Source organism: Erythrolamprus reginae, chromosome 9, assembly GCF_031021105.1.
Source record: "Erythrolamprus reginae isolate rEryReg1 chromosome 9, rEryReg1.hap1, whole genome shotgun sequence".
In the NCBI taxonomy this organism is placed as follows: Eukaryota; Metazoa; Chordata; class Lepidosauria; order Squamata; family Dipsadidae; genus Erythrolamprus; species Erythrolamprus reginae.
In genome coordinates, this window is record NC_091958.1 from 54,951,818 (window position 1) to 54,972,157 (window position 20,340).

The following is a 20,340-nucleotide window of genomic DNA, read 5'->3' on the forward strand; positions in this document are numbered from 1 at the left end:
GGAGAAGGCCAACTCTGTGGGACCTAACTGGTCGCTGGGGTTCGTGCGGGAGAAGGCGGTCCCGGAGATATTGTTATGCACAATACGGGAAAAACAATCAGAAAACATAACCATAGATAAAAGTGTATAGATGTTCAGAAATGGACAGGCTGATGATGGAGATTAAGGGATTAAACAACTCAGAATATTATGAAACTTGGAATAAATGGATGGAAAACAAAACAAAAAACAATGTGATATAATGTGAAAGAAGGTATGAAAAATGGAAACATATAAACATAAACAATATAGGTAAATATATTGGAAATATAAACAACAATAGAACATTATAGAATTGATATGACATAAGAGATCGGGTATTGATCTGTGTAAATGTTTTTTTAAATGAAAAAGCAAATAAATAAAGCTTTAAAAAATTAATTAATAAATAATAACAAGATGATAAGCAATTCCCCCTACTCCGTCTCTGAGGAATCTCCATCTTGGGAAATAGGGGAGAATTCCATCTTACCTGCCAAGCATTGGACATCAATGAGTGTAGCACCATCAGGCGATCCAGAGTTCCTCCTTCTAGCTCATGGAAATACAGCTGGTACAGTTTTTCAAGAGGTTCTGGGACTTGAATATTGTGATCTACACAAAAGACAGAAAGCTTCCAGGTCTGATGCCCCCCGTTCTGTTTCTGGGCTTTCGGAGTGAAACCACCGACTAAATCCCACTATTTTCAGTTTTAAATCACACTCTTTATTGGGAAACACAGCATTGAGCCGAAAGCAGTTTGTTAAAATTGTTTTGGCGAAAATGAGATATGAAAATTGAATAAAAATATTGTTAGCAAGAGGGCAAGATACTACTACTACTACTACTACTACTACTACTACTACTAATAATAATAATAATAATAATAATAATTATTATTATTATTATTATTATTAATTAGATTTGTATGCCGCCCCTCTCCGCAGACTCGGGGCAGCTCTCAACACAATAAAAACAGTTTATAACAAATCTAATAATTTACCATTTAAAATATTTAAAAAAACCATAATTAAACAGACATACACACAAACATACCATACATAAATTGTATAGGCCCGGGGGAGATGTCTCAGTTCCCCCATGCCTGACGACAAAGGTGGGTTTTAAGGAGTTTGCGAAAGGCGAGGAGGGTAGGGGCAGTTCTAATCTCTGGGGGGAGCTGGTTCCAGAGAGCCGGGGCCGCCACAGAGAAGGCTCTTCCCCTGGGGCCCGCCAACCGACATTGTTTAGTTGACGGGACCCGGAGAAGGCCCACTCTGTGGGACCTAATCGGTCGCTGGGATTCGTGCGGCAGGAGGCGGTCTCGGAGATAAGAATTGGTGGCGGCACTATATAACGATATGACACAAAAACTTACTTATTGATAAGAATTTAAACATAGAATTTTCTAATATATTCTATGTGACATATTCTGAGAAGTTTCCTTTCTGTTTTAGATATATATAGAATCTCTAGCAATTATATGATAAGTTGATATTGGATTAATTACTTTAATGGAGAAATGAATGTTTGAATTAAGATAGATTTGCATAAAAGAGAGTTTGATATTGTTTATACTGATGTAATGTAAATTTTTTAGTGTAAGGTGGGGAAAAGATTGTTATTTTGAGGTTTTTGACTCGATAATGTTGTATAGGTTTGATAGCATTTTTTTTAAGGGAAGAAAGATAAGAGTCTCCATGGAATGATTAACAGAAAATGATTTTTTTTTCAATAAAAAAATTATACCACCCCCCCAGAAAAGAAATATATATATATATATATGTTTTATTACAAGCATGGTTTTAGTGTTTGTACTTACGTATTGTTTTTTATTCTATGTTGGAGAAAAATAATATATATATATCTGCAAATTCCCTGAGAAACTCAACAAAGATAGGGATGATCTAATAAATAAATCTAATTAATAATAATAATAATAATAATAATAATAATAATAATAATAATATGGTAGTAAAATCCCCTCCTTTTTGGAAAGCCACGTGTGATGTTTTTAGTGCAGTCTGACTGGAAGCTAGAGAAAAGTAGAGAAAGCTCTTGAGATACCAGTTGAAGTCCTCCAGCCCTACCTTGGATCAGGGCCCACTGCTGTTGAATAAGCTCTTCGCAGAGATGTCGGTACTGTTGGTGGCTCTGGATGATGAAATTCTTCTGACAGAGGAGGTTGTCCTTGTACAAGGCGTTGGCTTGAAGTTCTGTCTTCCCAACTTCCAACTCATGGGTCTTGCACAAGAGGCTCAGAACTTCCCGTTGGTCCTTGCTGGTAGTTTGTTCGGGGAGCAACTTCTCCATTTGGGAAACTTTCTTCTTGGCGTTGGCCAACTTTTGCTCCAGGTCAGCCTAAATTAGGAAAGGAGAAATTTGGAAATTCCACTGGATGGATTGAGGACAAAATTCTCCATTTCTGAAGAAAGCTCTCAATATTAAGAAGTCCTTGAATACTAAAGTGAAAGAGGAGCTCTTATTATTTTGAAGTGAGACAATTCCTTTGCGGTGGTTGCATCAATAATAATAATAACAACAACAGACTTGGAAGGGACCTTGGAGGTCTTCTAGCCAGTCCCCTAATCATTCAGTTGATTGCACAACTGCTAAAAGGATGTTGAGACTCTAGAAAGAGTGCAGAGAAGAGCGACAAAGATGATTAAGGGACTGGAGGCTAAAACATATGAAGAACGGTTGCAGGAACTGGACATGGCTAGTTTGATGAAAAGAAGGACCAGTGATGACAGGATAGCAGCCTTCCAATATCTCAGGGGTTGCCACAAAGAAGAAGGAGACAAGCTATTCTCCAAAGCACCTGAGAGTAGAACAAGAAGCAATGGGTGGAAACTAAATAAGGAGATAAGCAATTTAGAACTAAGGAGAAATTTCCCGATGGCTGATAAGTGGAACTACCTGCCACCAGAAGTTGTGAATGCCCAAACACTGGAAGTTTTTAAAACAGATGTTGGATAACCATCTGTCTAAAGTAGTGTAGGGTTTCCTGCCCAAGCAGGGGGTTGGACTAGAAGACTTCCAAGGTCCCTTTCCAACTATGTTGTTGTTGTTGTTATAATGATGATCAGTGGAACAGCTTGCCACCAGAAGTTGTGAATGCTCCAACACTGGAAGTTTTTATGAAGATGTTGGATAGCCATCTGTCTGAAATGCTGTAGGGTTTCCTGCCTAAGCAGGGGGTTGGACTAGAAGACCTCCAAGGTCCCTTCCAATTCCAATATTCTATTCTATTTAAATATGTCAATAAATAAGTACCGCAATTTTTTCCCCATTTGCCCCCCCCCCAGGGTTTTGGATGTAATGAAAGTGGTTGTTCCCAGGGACACGTGCTGACTGAGTGTAACTGAACAATTTTGAGCCTATTGCGAAAACTCCTTCCTGCCGTTACCTTCAAGGCTGCCGTTTTCCGCTGTTCTGCCACCAGTGTGTTTATCTCTTCCCTGCCAATTGTGATCTCCACAGGTTCCAGGAAATCTCCCTCCTCGTCTTCTTTTTCACCTGGGTGGTGTGTGTTGGCACTTTGGCCCCTTTGATGAACTCTCTCACGTTCCCAGCTGGAAGGAAGGAAGAAAGGAAGGATGGATGGAAAGAAGGAAGGGAGGGAGGGAGGAAGGGAGGAAAGAAAGAAGGAAGGAAGGAAGAGAGGAAGGAAGGGAGGAAGGAAGGAAAGAAGGGAGGAAGGGAGGAAGGGAGGAAGGGAGGAAGGAAGGAAGGAAGGAAAGGAGGGAGGAAGGAAGGAAGGAGGGAGGGAAAGAAGGAAGGAAGAAAAGAAGGGAGGGAAGAGGAAGGAAGGAAGGAAGGAAGAGAGGAAGGAAGGAAAGAAGGAAGGAAGGGAGGAAGGAAGGAAGAAGGGAGGGAGGGAAAGAAGGAAGGAAGGAAAGAAGGGAGGGAAGAGGAAGGAAAGAAGGAAAGAAGGAAGGAAGGAAGGAAGAGAGGAAGGAAGGAAAGAAGGAGGGGGAGAAAGAAGGAAAGAAGGAAGGAAAGAAGGGAGGGAAGAGGGAGGAAGGAAGGAAGGAAGGAAGGAAGGAAGGAAGGAAGGGAGGAAGGAACAAAGGACATTGTGATTAGGTCTGTTCCGAGCTCCAAGCTTGGGAGTCTACATCAGTTCTTCTCCATCACTTGGGAACCCTTGAGTTGAAGTCAATGCCCTTACTTGCAAGGAGTGACTGTTCTCCAGTTCTGAGCCGCCAATTTTTTGAAAGGAAACTTTGCAACCATGGTTGATTTTTCCTACAGGGTCTCCATTCAACTGGGATGGGTCTAAAGAACTGTTGCTTTGATCTCCAATTCTTAACTGCTTGTCTAAACTTGACCCCCTTGCCTTTAGCCCAAATCTGCTTTGCTGGGATCTCCACTCTTATTCTAATTCTGCTGTCCCTCAACAATCTAAAAATGGGTTTCAAAAAAACAACAACCCAACAACAACCAGGTCTTTTGACTCACTCTGCAATCATGAGAAGATGCCTGGAGGTATCTACATGGAGCTCCATGTTGGTATTCTCCAACTCCATTAAACTGCGTCGCATGTCCATCTGTTCCTTGAAGGCCCCCACCAGTTGTTTCCGTAATTTCTGCAATTGTTGATGGCCATCCTCCTCCAAGTCCAGAGGACTCTGCCCTGCGGACAACAAGAAATCAGGCCTTCTACACCTCAGATTTACAATTTCCTTTCTAGCTTCTACAACAGTGTTTCCTCAACCGTGGCGGTTTTTAAGATGGGTGGACTCCGATTCCCAGAATTCCCCAGCCAGCCAGAATTCTGGGAGTTGAAGTCCATCCATCTTAAAACTACCAAGATTGGAGAACTTGTATTGTTCTAGAATGAAATATCATGGACATTAAGCTAAGGGTAAACCTTGATTAAACCAAGGCAGGGTTATTTCCAATGAGCCATTTATGGGTTAATTGAGGGGTCCTACTTCCCCAACCTTCAATAAAACCACATAACAATTTAGTCCCCTGAAGATGCCAAAAACTCACCTTGAGCTTGTCCATCTTTGGCCCCGGAGTTCAGGAGCTGTTTTTCCTTCTCCTGGTTTTCAACTTTGGCCTTCAAGCATTCAATCTCACGCCGGAGATTTGATATGATGCTGGTGTACTGAGCGATGTGGTAAGAGACACTGAGAAGATTACGCTTTACCTGTTGGGGCAGAAACATCTGGTCAAGGAATTCCAAGAATACTAATTAAGCCAGTAGAATGCCTGGCTGCATGGCTAGATGTTGTGGTTGGCTCTGGCCCAGCTCCTGCCCCCAGGAATGTGGAGGTGGAGGTGGGGGAAACATCCACATGCCACAGGCCTGTTTTGCTTCCGATAGAATCTCCCGACGAAGGCTTCTCTGACGAAGGAAGCATGAGTGACAGGGAAGAGGGGAGTTTGGCAGACAGCCCAGGAGGAGATCAATCATCCTTATCATCCCTGGATTCTGAAAAAGAACTTATGACGGACCCACGCATGCATAGAGAGAACAATTGAAGGATTATTACAGGAGATAAGTGAGGCCACCGGTGGTTGGGTGGGGCTGCTGTAATTAGTGCTACAGATAAAAAGAGCAGCGTGCTGGTTTAGCCTCGTGGAAGTTTATCTGATTCATAGTTTCGTCAAGATCGTGGTTTTGCTGTTTCCCTGTTCAAGACTGTGCGTGGACTTTCTGGACTTTGGAATTGGACTCAGTTTCCCAGTTATTGGGTGAGAAATTGGATTGCATTTAACCTGAGCCTTGTGTGTACCAGAAAATCCCTTTGACATTTAAAAAGGGAATTTTTTCTGCTTTTCTGTTGATAAAGAATTTTGGTTTTCCTTCTATCGTGTGGTGTGTGTCTTTTTGGACTAATTACCCTGTAATTACGGGCGGTTGGGACACAACGGCAGAACAGCTAGAGGTATAACAAGCAGGAAGGGGGAGATTGTGATCCCGCTGTATAGAGTGCTGGTGAGACCACATTTGAAATACAAATCACATCTGACCCTCGTTTTGATATTCTTGGCTCGATAGGCATACATCAGTGTTGTCCGAGATTCTTCAAAGCAGCTGCTGGCTGGGCTGATGTGAGTGATCATAACGGTCCTGCTGTTGCCTCCTAAGGAATCCTAAAGAGGTAAGATTCTTATGAGCCTCTGGCTCTTGGAGCCAACAAAAGTAAACTCTAAAAAAGTGAATTGGAAAAGGGTTGAAGCCATGAAAGTTCAGAATATTATAAAACTAGGAATACATTTTATGAATGGCTAGAAAAAAGGAAAGAACATTAATATATAATTATGATAAAGAAAATTAATGTATAATTATGAATTAGATATAAAATAAGAAGGATAAACTTTTTAAAGATTGATAATGAACCATTTGATTTGTATTAATTGACTTAAGATGGTTAAAAGCAGAACAAACATGTATATAAATTAAATAATGAGAATTAACTCTTTTTTTGGTATTGACTATGGAAATAATGTGTTTAATGGATGAGAATAATTCAATTGAATATCTTCTTTTTGTGTGTGTATATAATTGTCTGTCTTTAAGGGTTTATATGTTGTGTTTTTAATGTATATATTTCAATATATACTGTATATCACTTGTTTTTGCTGAAATTTTAAAATTAAGGGAGACTAGGATAGCGCTATTTTGGCCTTGTTCTGGCCTCATCAGCTAGCCATATCCTTACTGGGATTTGATCCTGGGGCCTCTGCCTTGTAAGGCAGAGAATTAACCTCTAGGCCACCAGATCTGATCCCTTCAGCTTTGTACCAGGGAGGGGCTATATGTTTTTTCTGTTGGATTACCCTGGTATATTGAAGGAACGTCACAGCTCCTTTTTGCCTCTAGGCCCAACCCAGGGCCATTTCAAGGCAGTTAATTTATTCATAGCCAACAAACTATGTTCTGTATGTATCACTTGTTTTTGCTGAAATTTTAATATATATATATATGTCACATTTTTTTTTGCTGAATTTGAAAATTAAGGGAGACTAGGATAGATCTATTTCAGCCTTATTTTGGCCCCATCAGCTAGCCATACCCACTGGGATATGTATTATATATTAAATATATATTATATATTAAAAAGGAAGATGGTTGTACAGCAGTATGGAAAGCCCTCGACTTAAGACCACCATGGAGAGCCCTATGTTTCCATTGCTAAGCAAAACAGAAAGATGCTGCAACCATTCATAAATATGATTTAGTTGCCAAACACCTGGATTTTGATCCCATGGCCATGGTGGTCAGTGTGAGAAGGAATCATGAGCTATTGTAACTTTCAATGGTCACTAAACAAATTGTCGTAAATCGAGGTGTGTTATCTTTTTCCTATTCCCAAGCAACCAAAAGCATCTGTAGGTGGAAAAGAGCTGTAATTTGTTACCTTCAATAAACGGGTCAGTTTGCTGTCTCGGAAATTGACGTATTGACTCCGACTGCTGCCCTTTTCGCTCAGCGCATTGATGCAGTTCCCCAGAGCAAGGAGGGATCGGTTGATGTGGGCCCCCTCCTGCCTCCTTTTGCCCTGATATTGCGTCTGGGGAGAAGGGAAAAAGACATCAGCACCAGGAAGGGGAAAAAAGAAACATAATGATGATTATAACGATGAGCCGGGGTGGCGCAGCAGGTAGAGTGCTGTACTGCAGGCCACTGAAGCTGACTGCTAGATCGGCAGGTCAGCGGTTCAAATCTCATCACCGGCTCAAGGTGGACTCAGCCTTCCATCCTTCCGAGGTGGGTCAAATGAGGACCCAGATTGTGGGGGGCAATAGGATGGCTCTGTTTTTAAAAAAGTGCTATTGCTAACATATTGTAAGCTGCCCTGAGTCTAAGGAGAAGGGCGGCATAAAAATCAAATGAATGAATGAATGAATGAATGAATGAATGAATGATTCAGCAGCAGATGGTGGAGTCAACCTTGAGTCTACTGAGATTCGATCTGCCAAACTGTTGGCAGCCAGTGAGCAGCAGAAGTAGCCTGCAGTACTGCACTCTAACCACTGAGCCACTGAGGAAGGAAGGAAGGAAGGAAGGAAGGAAGGAAGGAGGAAGAGGGAAGGAAGGAAGGAAGGAAGGCTGAGTCAACCTGGAGCCTACTGAGATTAGATCTGTCAAACTGCTGGCAGCCAGTGATCAGCAGAAGTAGCCTGCAGTACTGCACTCTAACCACTGAGCCACTGAGGAAGGAAGGAAGGAAGGAGGAAGAGGGAAGGAACGAAGGAATGAAGGAAGGAAGGCTGAGTCAACCTGGAGCCTACTGAGATTAGATCTGTCAAACTGCTGGCAGCCAGTGATCAGCAGAAGTAGCCTGCAGTACTGCACTCTCACCACTGCACCACCCAAGGCTGTGATGTCGTGGTAGGTAACATAATTGGGTAGAGAACTGAAGGATGGTTGACCTCACCTGAGCAGCTCTTTCTGACCCAGCCAGGTCGACCATGAAGAGCCTTCCGACATGCCCTTCCTCACCGTCGCCTTTCACTTGGTTGATCTGCTTCACGGATACTTGTAGGACAGCGTGAGACCGCGAGGAAGTCTTGTTGGCGGCCGTGGGCTCTTGAGTACGTTCCTTGTTTCCTTTGGTCAACAACTGCATAATCTTTCAAACCACAAACACTCTACATTGTCTACAAAGGTTTCGTAATGTTTTAAAAACTCAGCTTTGTGATAGGATGAATGTGGATGTCTGTCTGTCTGTCTGTCTGTCTGTTTGTTTTTAAAAAGTTTATTTATTGAAGAAAGAACAATACCACAATATATATGTGTCTACATGTACAAATCACAAAAGAGAAATTTGAGCATCAGGAGTATAAAAACAAATACAAATACAGTGGTACCTCTACTTACGAACGCCTCTACTAACAAAGTTTTCGAGATACTGACCTGGTGTTTAAGATTTTTTTGCCTCTTCTTCCGAACTATTTTCACCTTATGAACCCGAGCCGCCACCACTGGGATGCCCCGCCTCCGGACTTCTGTTGCCAGCCGAAGCGCTGGGATTCCCCTGAGCCACCCTTTGCTGGGAATCCCCGCCTCCGGACTTCCGTTGACAACCGAAGCGCCTGTTCTTGCATTGCTGGGATTCCCCTGAGCCTCCCCTCGCTGGGATTCAAAGCAGCGCCGGGAAAAATGAAGGGAATTCCAGCGACACAAGAGCCTCAGGGAAATCCCAGCACCGCAAGAATGGGCGCTTTGGCTGGCAATGGAAGTCCGGAGGTGGGGATTCCCAGCGGTGCAAGGCAAAAGGGGTGACTTTAGGGATGGGGTTGCACACATTATTTGCTTTTACAGTGATTCCTATGGGGAAACTTGCTTCGTCTTACGAACTTTCCTACTTACGAACCTGGTCACGGAACGAATGAAGTTTGTAAGAAGAGGTACCACTGTACTGTATATAGTTTTTGCATGAAACCTCTAACATAATAGTTTGTTAATGTCCTAACTGAATAAAAAGGAGAGAACAGTGCAACAATATATATATAGAGCTGAAGGGATTGGATACTGTAGCCCAGAGATTAATTCTCTGCCTCACAAGGCAAAGGCTGCAAGTTCAAGTCCCAGTGAGGGTATGTCTAGCTGAGGATGCCAGAACAAGGCCAAAATATATCTATCCTAGTCTCCCTTAATTTTCAAATTTAGCAAAAATATCACACACACACACACACACACACACACACACACACACATATATATATATAAAAATAAAGATTTTTTTAAAAAGAAAGAACGTTAGCGATATCTACTTCTTGGGCATTTGTCGTGGAGACTTCAGTTATTCCTGCAATCTGGATGCAGCCTTTGGAATCTTCTCTCAGCTCAAGGTAGCCTGTGGAGGGATTGAGGAGGTCACGGATAATTTCATTATAAACCTGAAAGGAAAAGGAGAGAAATGAGGACATTAAAACTTCCTCTTTGCCCATCTTGTCCAAAAGGGCTTACTAAGTGTTGTGGTTAGCTCTGGCCCAGCTCCTGCCCCAAGGACTGTGGATGTGGGGGAGACATCCACATGCTGCAGGCCTGTTTTGCCCACGGTGGAATCTAATGATGAAGGCTCCTCTGACCAAGAAGACATGAGTGACAGGGAGGAGGAGAGTGGGGCAGACAGCTCAGAAGGAGATCAATTATCTAGCTCCTCCTTGGATTCAGAACAAGAGTTAATGATACAGCCACGCATGGGGAGAGCGATGCATAGGCAGCAACAACTGAGAGATTGCTATCAAAGAAAATGAGGCCACCTGTGGTTGGGTGGGGCTGCGGTCATTAGCGAGGCTGCTATAAATAGCAGCCTGTGGGTTTGGCCATTGTGGAGGATTATCTGATGGTTGTGTTTCATGACTGCTTTGCTGACTTTGACCTTTGTGTGCTGATTTTCCCCCGCTTTGAAACTAACCCAGAGCAAAGTGTGTTTCACTTTGTGAAAGAAGAAGGACTGTGAATTGCCTCCCAGCTGCAAGAACTGATAAGGGACTTGTACAAATTACCAGTTTGTTTGGAGACCAGTGCTCTTTGCTATACAAAAAGTGTGCTCTGTTTATTTGCATTTTTGGTATAAAGAACATTGTTTTGAATTTTCAAACGTGTGTGTGTGTCTGAAATTGTATCTGTGCATTTTTGGGAGGATTCTACCAGAGAGCCCGACAGAACACTAAGGCTCAGTATTCATTCTTCTACGTTCAGGATCTTTCCCATCAATTGCTTCTACATCCCATTCCGCCCCCCCCCCCCATGAAGATTCAACTGGGCCATTCTCTTCCTGAGTGAGTAGAGGACCCAAGGATGGGGCTTCTCTCCTTGAAGGACAGATGTTTTCCTTTTCGATAGAAGGGGATGAGAAGATTTGGGGATGCTTGGTTTTATTTCATTCCTGCCACCCCTTCGGATGCTCCAAGCCTGGGGTAGGCAAAGTTGGCTCTTCTATGACTTGGGGACTTCAACTCCCAGAATTCCTGAGCCAATCATGCTAGCCCAGGAATTCTGGGAGTTGAAGTCCACATGTCAGAGAAGAGCCAACTTTGCCTACCCCTGCCCAATGTCTCTTCTGGCTTTAACCTGCAGTCCTCTAAATGTGTAAATCTCACCTCCAGGTACGACATGCAGACCGAATAATTCTGGTCGTCTCCAGTGGACTCGATGGCTTGAAAGAGATCGTGGAGGGTACGGATGTATATCCCAGGTTCTGAATCTGTCCCCAGCATAGTGTAGGTTTTCCCAGCTCCTGAGAGAAGGGAAGGAAGGAAGGAAGGAAGGAAGGAAGGAAGGAAGGAAGGAAGGAAGGAAGGAAGGAAGGAATGGTGGGTAGGAGGGAGAAAAGGAAGAAAGATGATAGTAGGCATGTAGATGATAGATGGGAGGGAGAGATGATATATAGATAAATAGAGAAAGAAACATAGGAAGGAAGGAAAGAGAGAAGGAAGGAAGGAAGATAATAGCATGTAGATAATAGATGGATAGAGAAAGAAATGAAGGAAGGAAAGAGGAGAAGGAAGGGAGGGAGAAAGGGAGGAAGGAAGGAATGGTAGGTATATAGATGACAGATGAGAGATGATATATAGATGGATAAATAAATGGAGAACAAAACAAAGGAAGAAAGGAAAAGAGGGAAAGGGGAAGGAAGGGGATAGTAGATATGTAGATGACAGATGAGAGAGATGATGGAAGATAGATGAAGGAAGGAAGGAAAGATGGAAGGAAGGTAGGTGATAGGTATGTAGATGACAGAGAGAGATGATGGATAGATAGTGGAAGGAAGGAAGAAAGGAAGGAAGTTGATAGTAGGTATGTAGATGACAGATGAGAGAGAGAGATGATAGATGGATAGATGAAGGAAGGAAGGAAAGAAGGAAGGAAGGTGATAGGTATGTAGATGACAGAGAGAGATGATGGATAGATAGTGGAAGGAAGAAAGGAAGGAAGTTGATAGTAGGTATGTAGATGACAGATGAGAGAGAGAGATGATAGATGGATAGATGAAGGAAGGAAGGAAGGAAGGAAGGTGATAGTAGATATGCAGATGACAAATGATAGAGAGATGGATAGAGCAAGGAAGAAAGGAAGGTAAATGGACATCCTCAGTTCCAGTTCCAACCAGTAAGTTTTGGGTGGAATTCATAAACGAGACAATCTCCTTCCATGACTCTCTCTCCCCTTCGTTCCACCAGCCCCAACCTCAGCAAGACGACAGAGCTATTTACCAGTGGGTCCATATGCAAAAACGGTAGCGTTGTATCCCGAGATGACCCCTTCGATGAGGCTTTTTGTAGTGGACAAGTACACCTCCTCCTGGCAAGAATCAGAGGAGACAATCAGGGTGGCTTTCAAAACCTCATGCCTTGAAACTTCTCAAGGCCAGCTACAGGGTTCAACCTCCAGACGACTTTATGGCCCTACAGTTTCAGTTCAAACTCATAATATTGAGGCTGTGTGCTGTCCTCCAGTTATGAGCGTAATTGAACCAGGCAATTACGGGTCATAACTTGCGATCGTCGTAACCCAGTTACATTGGGGGACAAACCAGGGGTGGGTTGCTATTGGTTCTCATGGGTTCGGTGAACCGGTAGCAGCAGGATGAGGCTTCGCCCACCCACCTGGACATCATCACAATTGCGGTGCACATACGCAAAAGCATTGTGTGCATGCAAAGTGCTCCTCCACACTCCCATTCCTGAACCCACTACTGGGACAAACCCATCATCCTCAGCCATTCTGGGTAAGGATAAAGGGGTTTCCATTCCAGTGCAGCTGCAGGGATGGATGGGTGGGTTTGTTTTCCATTTATTCATTCATTCATTTATTCATTCATTCATTCATTCATTCATTCATTCCAATACAAATGGAAAGTTAAAGAGAATAAAAACATGTAGCAGTAAATATCAGGGAAAGGATAGAAGAAAAGATATGAGAACAGATTATGTCAATGAAGAATAGAGGAAAAGATGTATGAATGGAAGAAAAAATATATAAAATATAGGAGAGACAATTGGACAGGGGACGGAAGGCACTCTAGTGCACTTGTACTCGCCCCTTACTGACCTCTAAGGAACCTGGAGAGGTCAATCGTGGATAGTCTAAGGGTTAAATGTTGGGGGTTAGGGGTTGACACCACGGAGTCCGGTAATGAGTTCCACGCCTCGACAACTCGATTGCTAAAGTCATATTTTTTACAGTCAAGTTTGGAGCGGTTGATATTAAGTTTGAATCTGTTGTGTGCTCTTGTGTTGTTGCGGTTGAAGCTGAACTAGTCGTTGACAGGCAGGACGTTGCAGCATATGATCTTGTGGGCAATTCTCAAATCGTGTTTTAGATGCCGGAGTTCTAGGCTTTCTAGACCCAGGATTGTAAGTCTAGTGTCATAGGGTGTTCTGTTTCAAGTGGAGGAGCGAAGGGCTCTTCTGGTGAAGTATCTTTGGACGTTTTCGAGGGTGTTGATGTCCGAAATGCGGTGTGAGTTCCAGACAGATGAGCTGTATTCAAGGATGGGTCTGGCGAAGGTTTTGTAAGCTCTGGTGAGTAGTGTGAGATTGCCGGAGCAGAAGCTACGTAGGGTCAGTAGGATTTTTTAAAGGGCTGCTATGTGTTTGATGCAGAAGCTCCTGGAGAATTGCTTGGTGGCTGCAGTTTCTACAGCACGTAGCCGCCAATGATGTGCTATGTAGTCCAGAGCATGTCATTGTATGAACACCTCTCTCTCTCTCTCTCATCTGCCCAACCCCCCAAGCCGTAGCGCAGCTTCCTGGCCTCTTATTATTGAGACTTTCCCATTCTCAAATATTTTGACACTTTCATGGCTCAGGAGGTTTCGCCTCTCCGGGTCAACAAGCCACAGGGCGACTTCCATTTTCTTAGCACATTTTCTTAGCACCCCTGGAGCCTTTCTTCACACCCTTCCTGAGTGTGAAAAGAATTTTGTACTGCGTAGGGCTCTTAATGAAACGGCAATGTCAGCAAAGCAGAGAAGGCAGCCTTTTAATCAAGAGATGGGATAATGGAAACCCTTCTCCTTCCTTCCCTTCCTCCCTCCCTCCCTCTTTTCTATTTCCCTCCCTCCCTTCTTTTCTTCCATCCTTCCTTCCTTCCTTCCTTCCTTCCTCCTTCCCTCCCTCCCTCCCTCCTCTTTGTTTACTTTTTTTCTTCCCTTCCTGGTTTATTTTCCCTTCCTTCCTACCTTCCTTCCTTCCTTCCTTCCTTCCTCCCTCCTTTCCCTCCAACTCCTTCCTTCCCTCCTTTCCTTCCTCTCCCTGCCATTCCCCCCTTTCCCTTCCTCTTCATCTCACCCTTTCCTCCCTCCCCCTTCCTCCCTCCCTCTCTTCTTCTCTTCCTCTTCTTTTCTTCCTCCCTCGCTCCCTTTTCTCTTTTCTTCTTTCCTTCCTTCCTTCGTCCTTTCCCTCCAACTCCTTCCTTCCCTCCTTTCCTTCCCCTCCCTGACATTCCCCCCTTTCCCCCTCTCCCTTCCTCTTCCTCCCACCCTTTCCTCCCTCCCCCTCCCTCTCTTCCTTCCTTCCTCCCTCTCTTCTCTTCTCTTCCTCCCTCGCTTTTCTCTTTTCTTCTTTCCATCCTTCCTTCCTTCTTTCCTCCTTTCCCTCCAACTCCTTCCTTCCCTCCTTTCCTTCCTCTCCCTGCCATTCCTCCCTTTCCCCCTCTCCCTTCCTCTTCCTCCCACCCTTTCCTCCCCCTCCCTCCCTTCCCTCCCTCCCAGTATATTTTTACACCTATACCTGAGCAGACAATATTTTTAGGATTCTCAAAGTTATAACTCCAACCCATCCCTTTAAAGAAAGCTGATAAGTGAGATGGTTTTTTTTTTGCATTCTCTTATTTGATGGAGGGATATTTTTCTATTTTTAATTGTAATAGCTTCTGCTTTGTTTGAACAACCAAATTATGATCATGGGGCTTTTTAAAATCATATTCTTTCTTACCATGGAAACTCAAAAGGAGGCACGAGCCTGCCGAATTGGCCCCAGCAGAGAAAGCTTCCAGAGCTACTAAGAGGCATTCGTGCTGGAAATTTTTCAAGAGTGGTACCTAGGCATCCCCAGTAAACATGACTTCATCCCTCTGGAGGGTTTGCAATTTTTAAACTTCGCTGCAGGTTTGAAAGGCAATAATTTCATCCCAAGTGACTTAAAACAATCACAAGAAGCGACTGATGGCAAATTTACAACAGGAAGAGTAAAAGGGAGACGAGAGAATTTGAAGCCTCTTCTTTAATATTAGGTGCAAGAACCTCAATGTAATATTTTGTAATCTCACTTATTTCAGATCAAGAGGTACTGATAATTGCAAATTTTGGTTGTGGGCTTAGAAAAGATGAATGGAGTCGGAATGCGTTATGGAGGAAAAGAACAAACTGTGAAAAGATAACACACTTGTGGCAAGCTACAACTGATGCAATAACCATTCTGTCCTTTAACCTTGTGTTTCTTAACCTTGGCAACTCTTAAGATACCTGACCTTCAAATCCCAAAATTTTTCAGCCAGTCTGCTCATCTGAAAATTGCCAAAGTTGAGAAACATTGATTTAACCAATATGAACCTGCCCTATGTTTTCAACTTCACCTCCGGTTCAGATAAAATATCTTTGAGATTTACATCTGTTGAGCAAAATGTAAATTCTCTTATGGATGGTAATGAAGGACATATCTGCAGGAGCTTCACCCAATCATGGGAGATGCCTTCAAGATACAGTAGGACAACATTCATATTGGTTGGCTGATAGGACATCTTCCTAAAACGACTAAGCAATGCATTTAAAGATAACATGAAATAAGATTTGGAAGAAGAAGAAGAAGAAGAAGAAGAAGAAGAAGAAGAAGAAGAAGAAGAAGAAGAAGAAGAAGAAGAAGAAGAGAATGAAAGAGAAAGAAAGAAAGAAAGAAAGAAAGAAAGAAAGAAAGAAAGCGGTTAGATTAGCAGTTTCCAAGTTATTCAGCCAAGAAGACTTCATCACCTGGGTTGCTTGAGGACCAAAAACCATGTCAAAAATGAATGTTTTCTCCCTCGACCGGTTGGCACGCAAAATATCCTCTGGATCTTCTGTTGGGTCCATCAAGACCATGATCTATTTCAGAGAAGTAGATTTGGTTGTTGATAGCCACGATGCCAGCACCAAACTCCATAAAAACCACAGAAGTGGAAAGGGTTCCAGGAGATCATCCAAACTCAACCATTGGCAAATTACGCTTTGCTGGATGGAGAATTTACCGCAGTGTTTCTCAACCTTTTTAAGGTGTGTGGACTTCAATTCCCACAATCCCCCAGCCAGTTGGGAAAGGAGAACCTGTCTCCATTCTTCTCCATTAAAACACACCCAACAGAGGCACCAAAGAGTTACCGTCAAGGCAATTTCCCAACAAAACCTTGGCAGCTTTGCAGATGAAAGCATACAATTAAGCAAAGGGCTTGCAGTATAGATTATATATCATTTGCCCTTCAAAAAAAACAACCCAGAACAAAATTGCTGCTGAATGTATGGAGATATAAATGCCAAATTTGGACAATAAACCAACTGAAAATTAAAAAGACAACATTTATCCAATTAACAGACTTGGAATATCAAACTATTATGTCTTGCCCCACCATATTCCAGCTTCTGATTATCCTCATAGCTCACAGCAAAATCCAATTTCTGAGGATGCTAGTGGATGACTACATATTTTGTAAGTTTTTTTGCCTGGCTGGGGGCTATTAGCTTTTTCACGTAGCAACATACTGATTAAGGTTGTTTAGAGCCCTAACTCCTTTGATGTTTTCTCCTCCTTCAAAATTAGAGTTTAAATTAAACATGTTTGGCCATGGGCTGAGAACCTTGTACGAAAGAAGCAAAATCTCTGGAGTTGTAGGGGAAATATAAATTTAAGGACTCTATACTGCTTATCCACCACATCTCCGTTTGAGAGAATGTGTTGGCATGAAGATAACATCTGGTATTCCAGCCTGTAAATATTCTTCTGGATATAAGAGTTTACTTCCAAATAAAGTAACGAATTGCAGCCAGGCATCATTTCCAAACACACACCATCTTTAAGAACTGGCCCTTTGGTGGTATGTTGATTTATTAGCATTGATTTTTTTTAATTTTTATTTTTTTTGGTAAAAGGAGAGGGGGTAAAAAAAAACCCTGGAAGTACCATAGAATTGCTAGGCATGCAACGAAAGGCAGTTCTCTTCACAATTGGGATTTTTCCTCTCCAAATTTGTCGACTTTTAAAGTGTGGACTTTCATTCCCAGAATTCCCCAGCCACGATGCTGCCTGCGGAATTCTGGAAGTTGAAGTCCACCCTTGTTTAAAGTGGGGGAGTTTGAAAAAAATAAACAATATATTTAGATAAATAGATTGGTAACTCTGGTGGCCCAAGTAAGCTCAGAGTATGTTTTCAACTCATAGAAACATAGAAGATTGACGGCAGAAAAAGACTTCCTGGTCCATCTAATCTGCCCTTATACTATTTCCTGGATCTATGTTTATCCCAGGCATTTATTTATTTATTTATTTATTCATTCATTTGTCCAATACACAAATACATAGGAAGAAAGATAGACATGTGATAATATTTCAATTAAGTTCCTGTGGATTGACCAACCATGTCTGCTGGACGTTTGTTCCAAGCATCTACTCCTCTTTCAGTCAAATAATATTTTCTCACATTGCTTCTGATCTTTCCCCCAACTGACCTCGGATTGTGCCCCCTTATTCTTGGGTTCACTTTCCTATTAAAAACACTTCCGTCCTGAACCTTATTGAACCCTTTAACATATTTAAATGTTTTGATCCTGTCCCCCCTTTCCCTTCTGTCCTCCAGACCTTTAAGACTTGTGGACTTCAACTCCCAGAGTTCATTTGCTTTGCTTTGCTGAGGAACTCTGGGAGTTGAAGTCCACAAGCCTTGAAACTGCCAAGGTTGGAGACCCCTGCTCCAGACTATACAGATTGAGTATAATTTTGATGCTTAAGACCTTCCACCGTTTTTGTAGCCCATCTTTGGACCTGCTCAATTTGATCCATCTCTTTTTGTAGGTGAGGTCTCCAGAACTGAACATAGTAGTATTCCAAATGGAGTCTCACAGCTCTGTATATACTCTGTCGAAAGCAAGAGGAGTAACATGCAGTATAAACAAATATATAATTTTGGATCTGGTTTCCCCAGCTTCTATCATTCCCATGGAACCCAAAGCCCCCATCTCTCCCCCCCTCTCTCCTTCAGCTTCTCACCTGGTCTCCCACTCTGTGGCCAATGACCATGGCCCCTTCCTCCAACTCAATTTCGTTGATGGGACGAACACGGACAGCCACCTACGAGCAAGACCAAGAGTTGGGTTTTGCAGAACTTTGGAATTCCTGCAAGGTTTCACACCTATCTGCACCACTGCTACAGGTACAGAGTGTTCTTTTTTTTTTGGGGGGGGGGGATATTTTTTTTTATTTTTTCCTTCTACACCTTACAGAAATACAAATTCACATACCTTCAGATTAGAATTCAATACAATATAGTATCAATTGCCAAGTTCTTAATCAAAATTCTTAATTGTTTATCTGTTTTGTTTTGGTATACATCGTTGATCTTGTGCTACCTCTTTTTCTAAATTTGTCATCTAGATTTCAAAGCTTCTTTTCTGTTCTCATTCGGGTTCCAAATGTTATTAGCTATCAAAATTTCTCTTGGCTATTTGCTTTTTTCTACTAAAACTATGCCATTGTGCTGCAATCCATTCCTTATACTGTATTCTTACTTATCTCATTCATGTTTTTTTAAACCCTTGTTTTAATATAACATATAATATTATGCATGATATGACTGTATGTATGTTTTTAATATTGGGGTTCCTTGCTTTTTAGACTTTTTAAATGTACTATTGTTATTTTAGATTCTAATTATTAGATTTGTCATTATGTATTGTTTTTATCAACTGTTGTGAGCCACCCCGAGTCTGCGGACAGGGGCGGCATACAAATCTAATAATTGACTTGTATTTTGTCACAAGCAGACAGGAATAGATGGTTTAAGATTTGAGCATCGGGTTAAAATATTGTACGATAAAATATGCATCAAGATAAAGAAAGGTATAGTTTAGTTTTGCTTTGCACTTGTTTTGATAATGTTAATTTGTTTATTATTTTTACTTTCTTAAATATAGAATAGAATTCTTTATCGGCCAAGTGTGATTGGACACACAAGGGATTTGTCTTGGTGCATATGCTCTCAGTGTACATAAAAGAAAAATATAGATTTGTCAAGAATCATGTGGTAAAACTTAATGATTGTCAAATAAGCAATGAGGAAACAATCAATATTAATAAAAATCTTAGGATACAAGCAACAAGTTACAGTCATACAGTCCTAAGTGGGAGGAAATGGGTGATAGGAATGATGAGAAAAAACGAGTAGAAGTGCAGACTTAGTAAAAAATTTGACATATTGTGAAATATGTAATAAATAAAATCTAGACTTTACAATTTGGGGGTGGGGGGGCAATACAGCCTGCATGATAAATCATTGAAGTATATATGAAATTATTTTGTTAATGGGGAAAAAGCATGTACTAATTTATATACTTGAGACAAATTATAGGCTAGGGTATAATTAATATATAGTGACTTTAATGCTAATATCTGTATATACTATTATTAATTTGATTTTCTTCTGTACTTATTATTGTGTTCTTTCCTTTTTTAACTGGAAAATTAATAAAAATATTTAAAAAGGAAATGTCGTTTGAATTGGGCTCATCCTACAGTTGTGCAGCTTGGAAAGGAAGCTGAGCCCCTGGGGGGGCATCTTCTGTGTCAGTAGCCCCCCCCCAACTCATTTAAAGCCACAGCTGCTAACTCATAAAGGGTGGGGTGATGGGGAAGGGCAGGGGCAGCGTTTCACTAGCTCTGAAGGACTTACCACCATCCCGTGTTCTGTTCTTAGGTCCTTCATAGTAGCCGAGCCCCCCAAGATCCCCCTCCTCTGGGCTCCACGGGGAGAAGCAGAGGGGGTCAAGATAGCCATCCAGCTGCCTTCAACCAGTTTGCAAGAACAGGAGGAGGAACTGGAGGCGCGGCTTGCAATGGGAAAAGAAGGCAAGATTTCCCAGGGGGAGTGAAGAACAGGTGATGCAAGAGAGACGCAGAGAAGGGTTTTAAAAAATAAATCAGCATTTAAGAACCCTCCTGGATTTGCTAACCATTGGATAGTCCTCAAATGTGGATGGATGGTTTGGAGCCCACCATGGCACAGCAGTCAACTTTTCCCCGTTCTACTATCACAGTGGTTCTCAACCTTTCTAATGCCTGTGACCGCTTAATATAGCTCATGTTGTGGTGACCCCCAACCATAAGTCTAGC

General features: G+C 42.2%; 1 protein-coding gene across 1 annotated transcript; it reads right to left on the reverse strand.

The window, feature by feature from the left end:
- Window positions 1–455: 455 nt before the first annotated feature.
- On the reverse strand, window positions 456–20,005 carry LOC139171808 (kinesin-like protein KIF19). The gene is made up of 14 exons (XM_070760241.1): window positions 19,901–20,005; window positions 18,223–18,303; window positions 15,960–16,070; window positions 12,205–12,292; window positions 11,092–11,228; window positions 9,757–9,882; window positions 8,418–8,612; window positions 7,398–7,550; window positions 6,007–6,129; window positions 5,020–5,179; window positions 4,483–4,657; window positions 3,428–3,593; window positions 2,109–2,379; window positions 456–511 (listed from the first exon to the last, which is right to left on the reverse strand). The coding sequence occupies exons 1-14, from the start codon at window positions 20,003–20,005 to the stop codon at window positions 456–458; spliced, it is 1,947 nt and encodes a 648-aa protein (XP_070616342.1).
- Between the last annotated feature and the right edge of the window lie 335 nt (window positions 20,006–20,340).

What these genes read in the sequence shown, in the direction of transcription:
- LOC139171808 (XM_070760241.1), bottom strand. Translation starts at nt 20,005, where the DNA reads ATGGCTATCTTGACCCCCTCTGCTTCTCCCCGTGGAGCCCAGAGGAGG. An exon ending in CCAAGAATATCAAAACGAGG is followed by an intron (nt 5,180 to 6,006) that starts GTCAGATGTGAT and finishes CTGCCCCAACAG; the next exon opens with GTAAAGCGTAATCTTCTCAG. An exon ending in GGAAAACGGCAGCCTTGAAG is followed by an intron (nt 2,380 to 3,427) that starts GTAACGGCAGGA and finishes TTCCTAATTTAG; the next exon opens with GCTGACCTGGAGCAAAAGTT.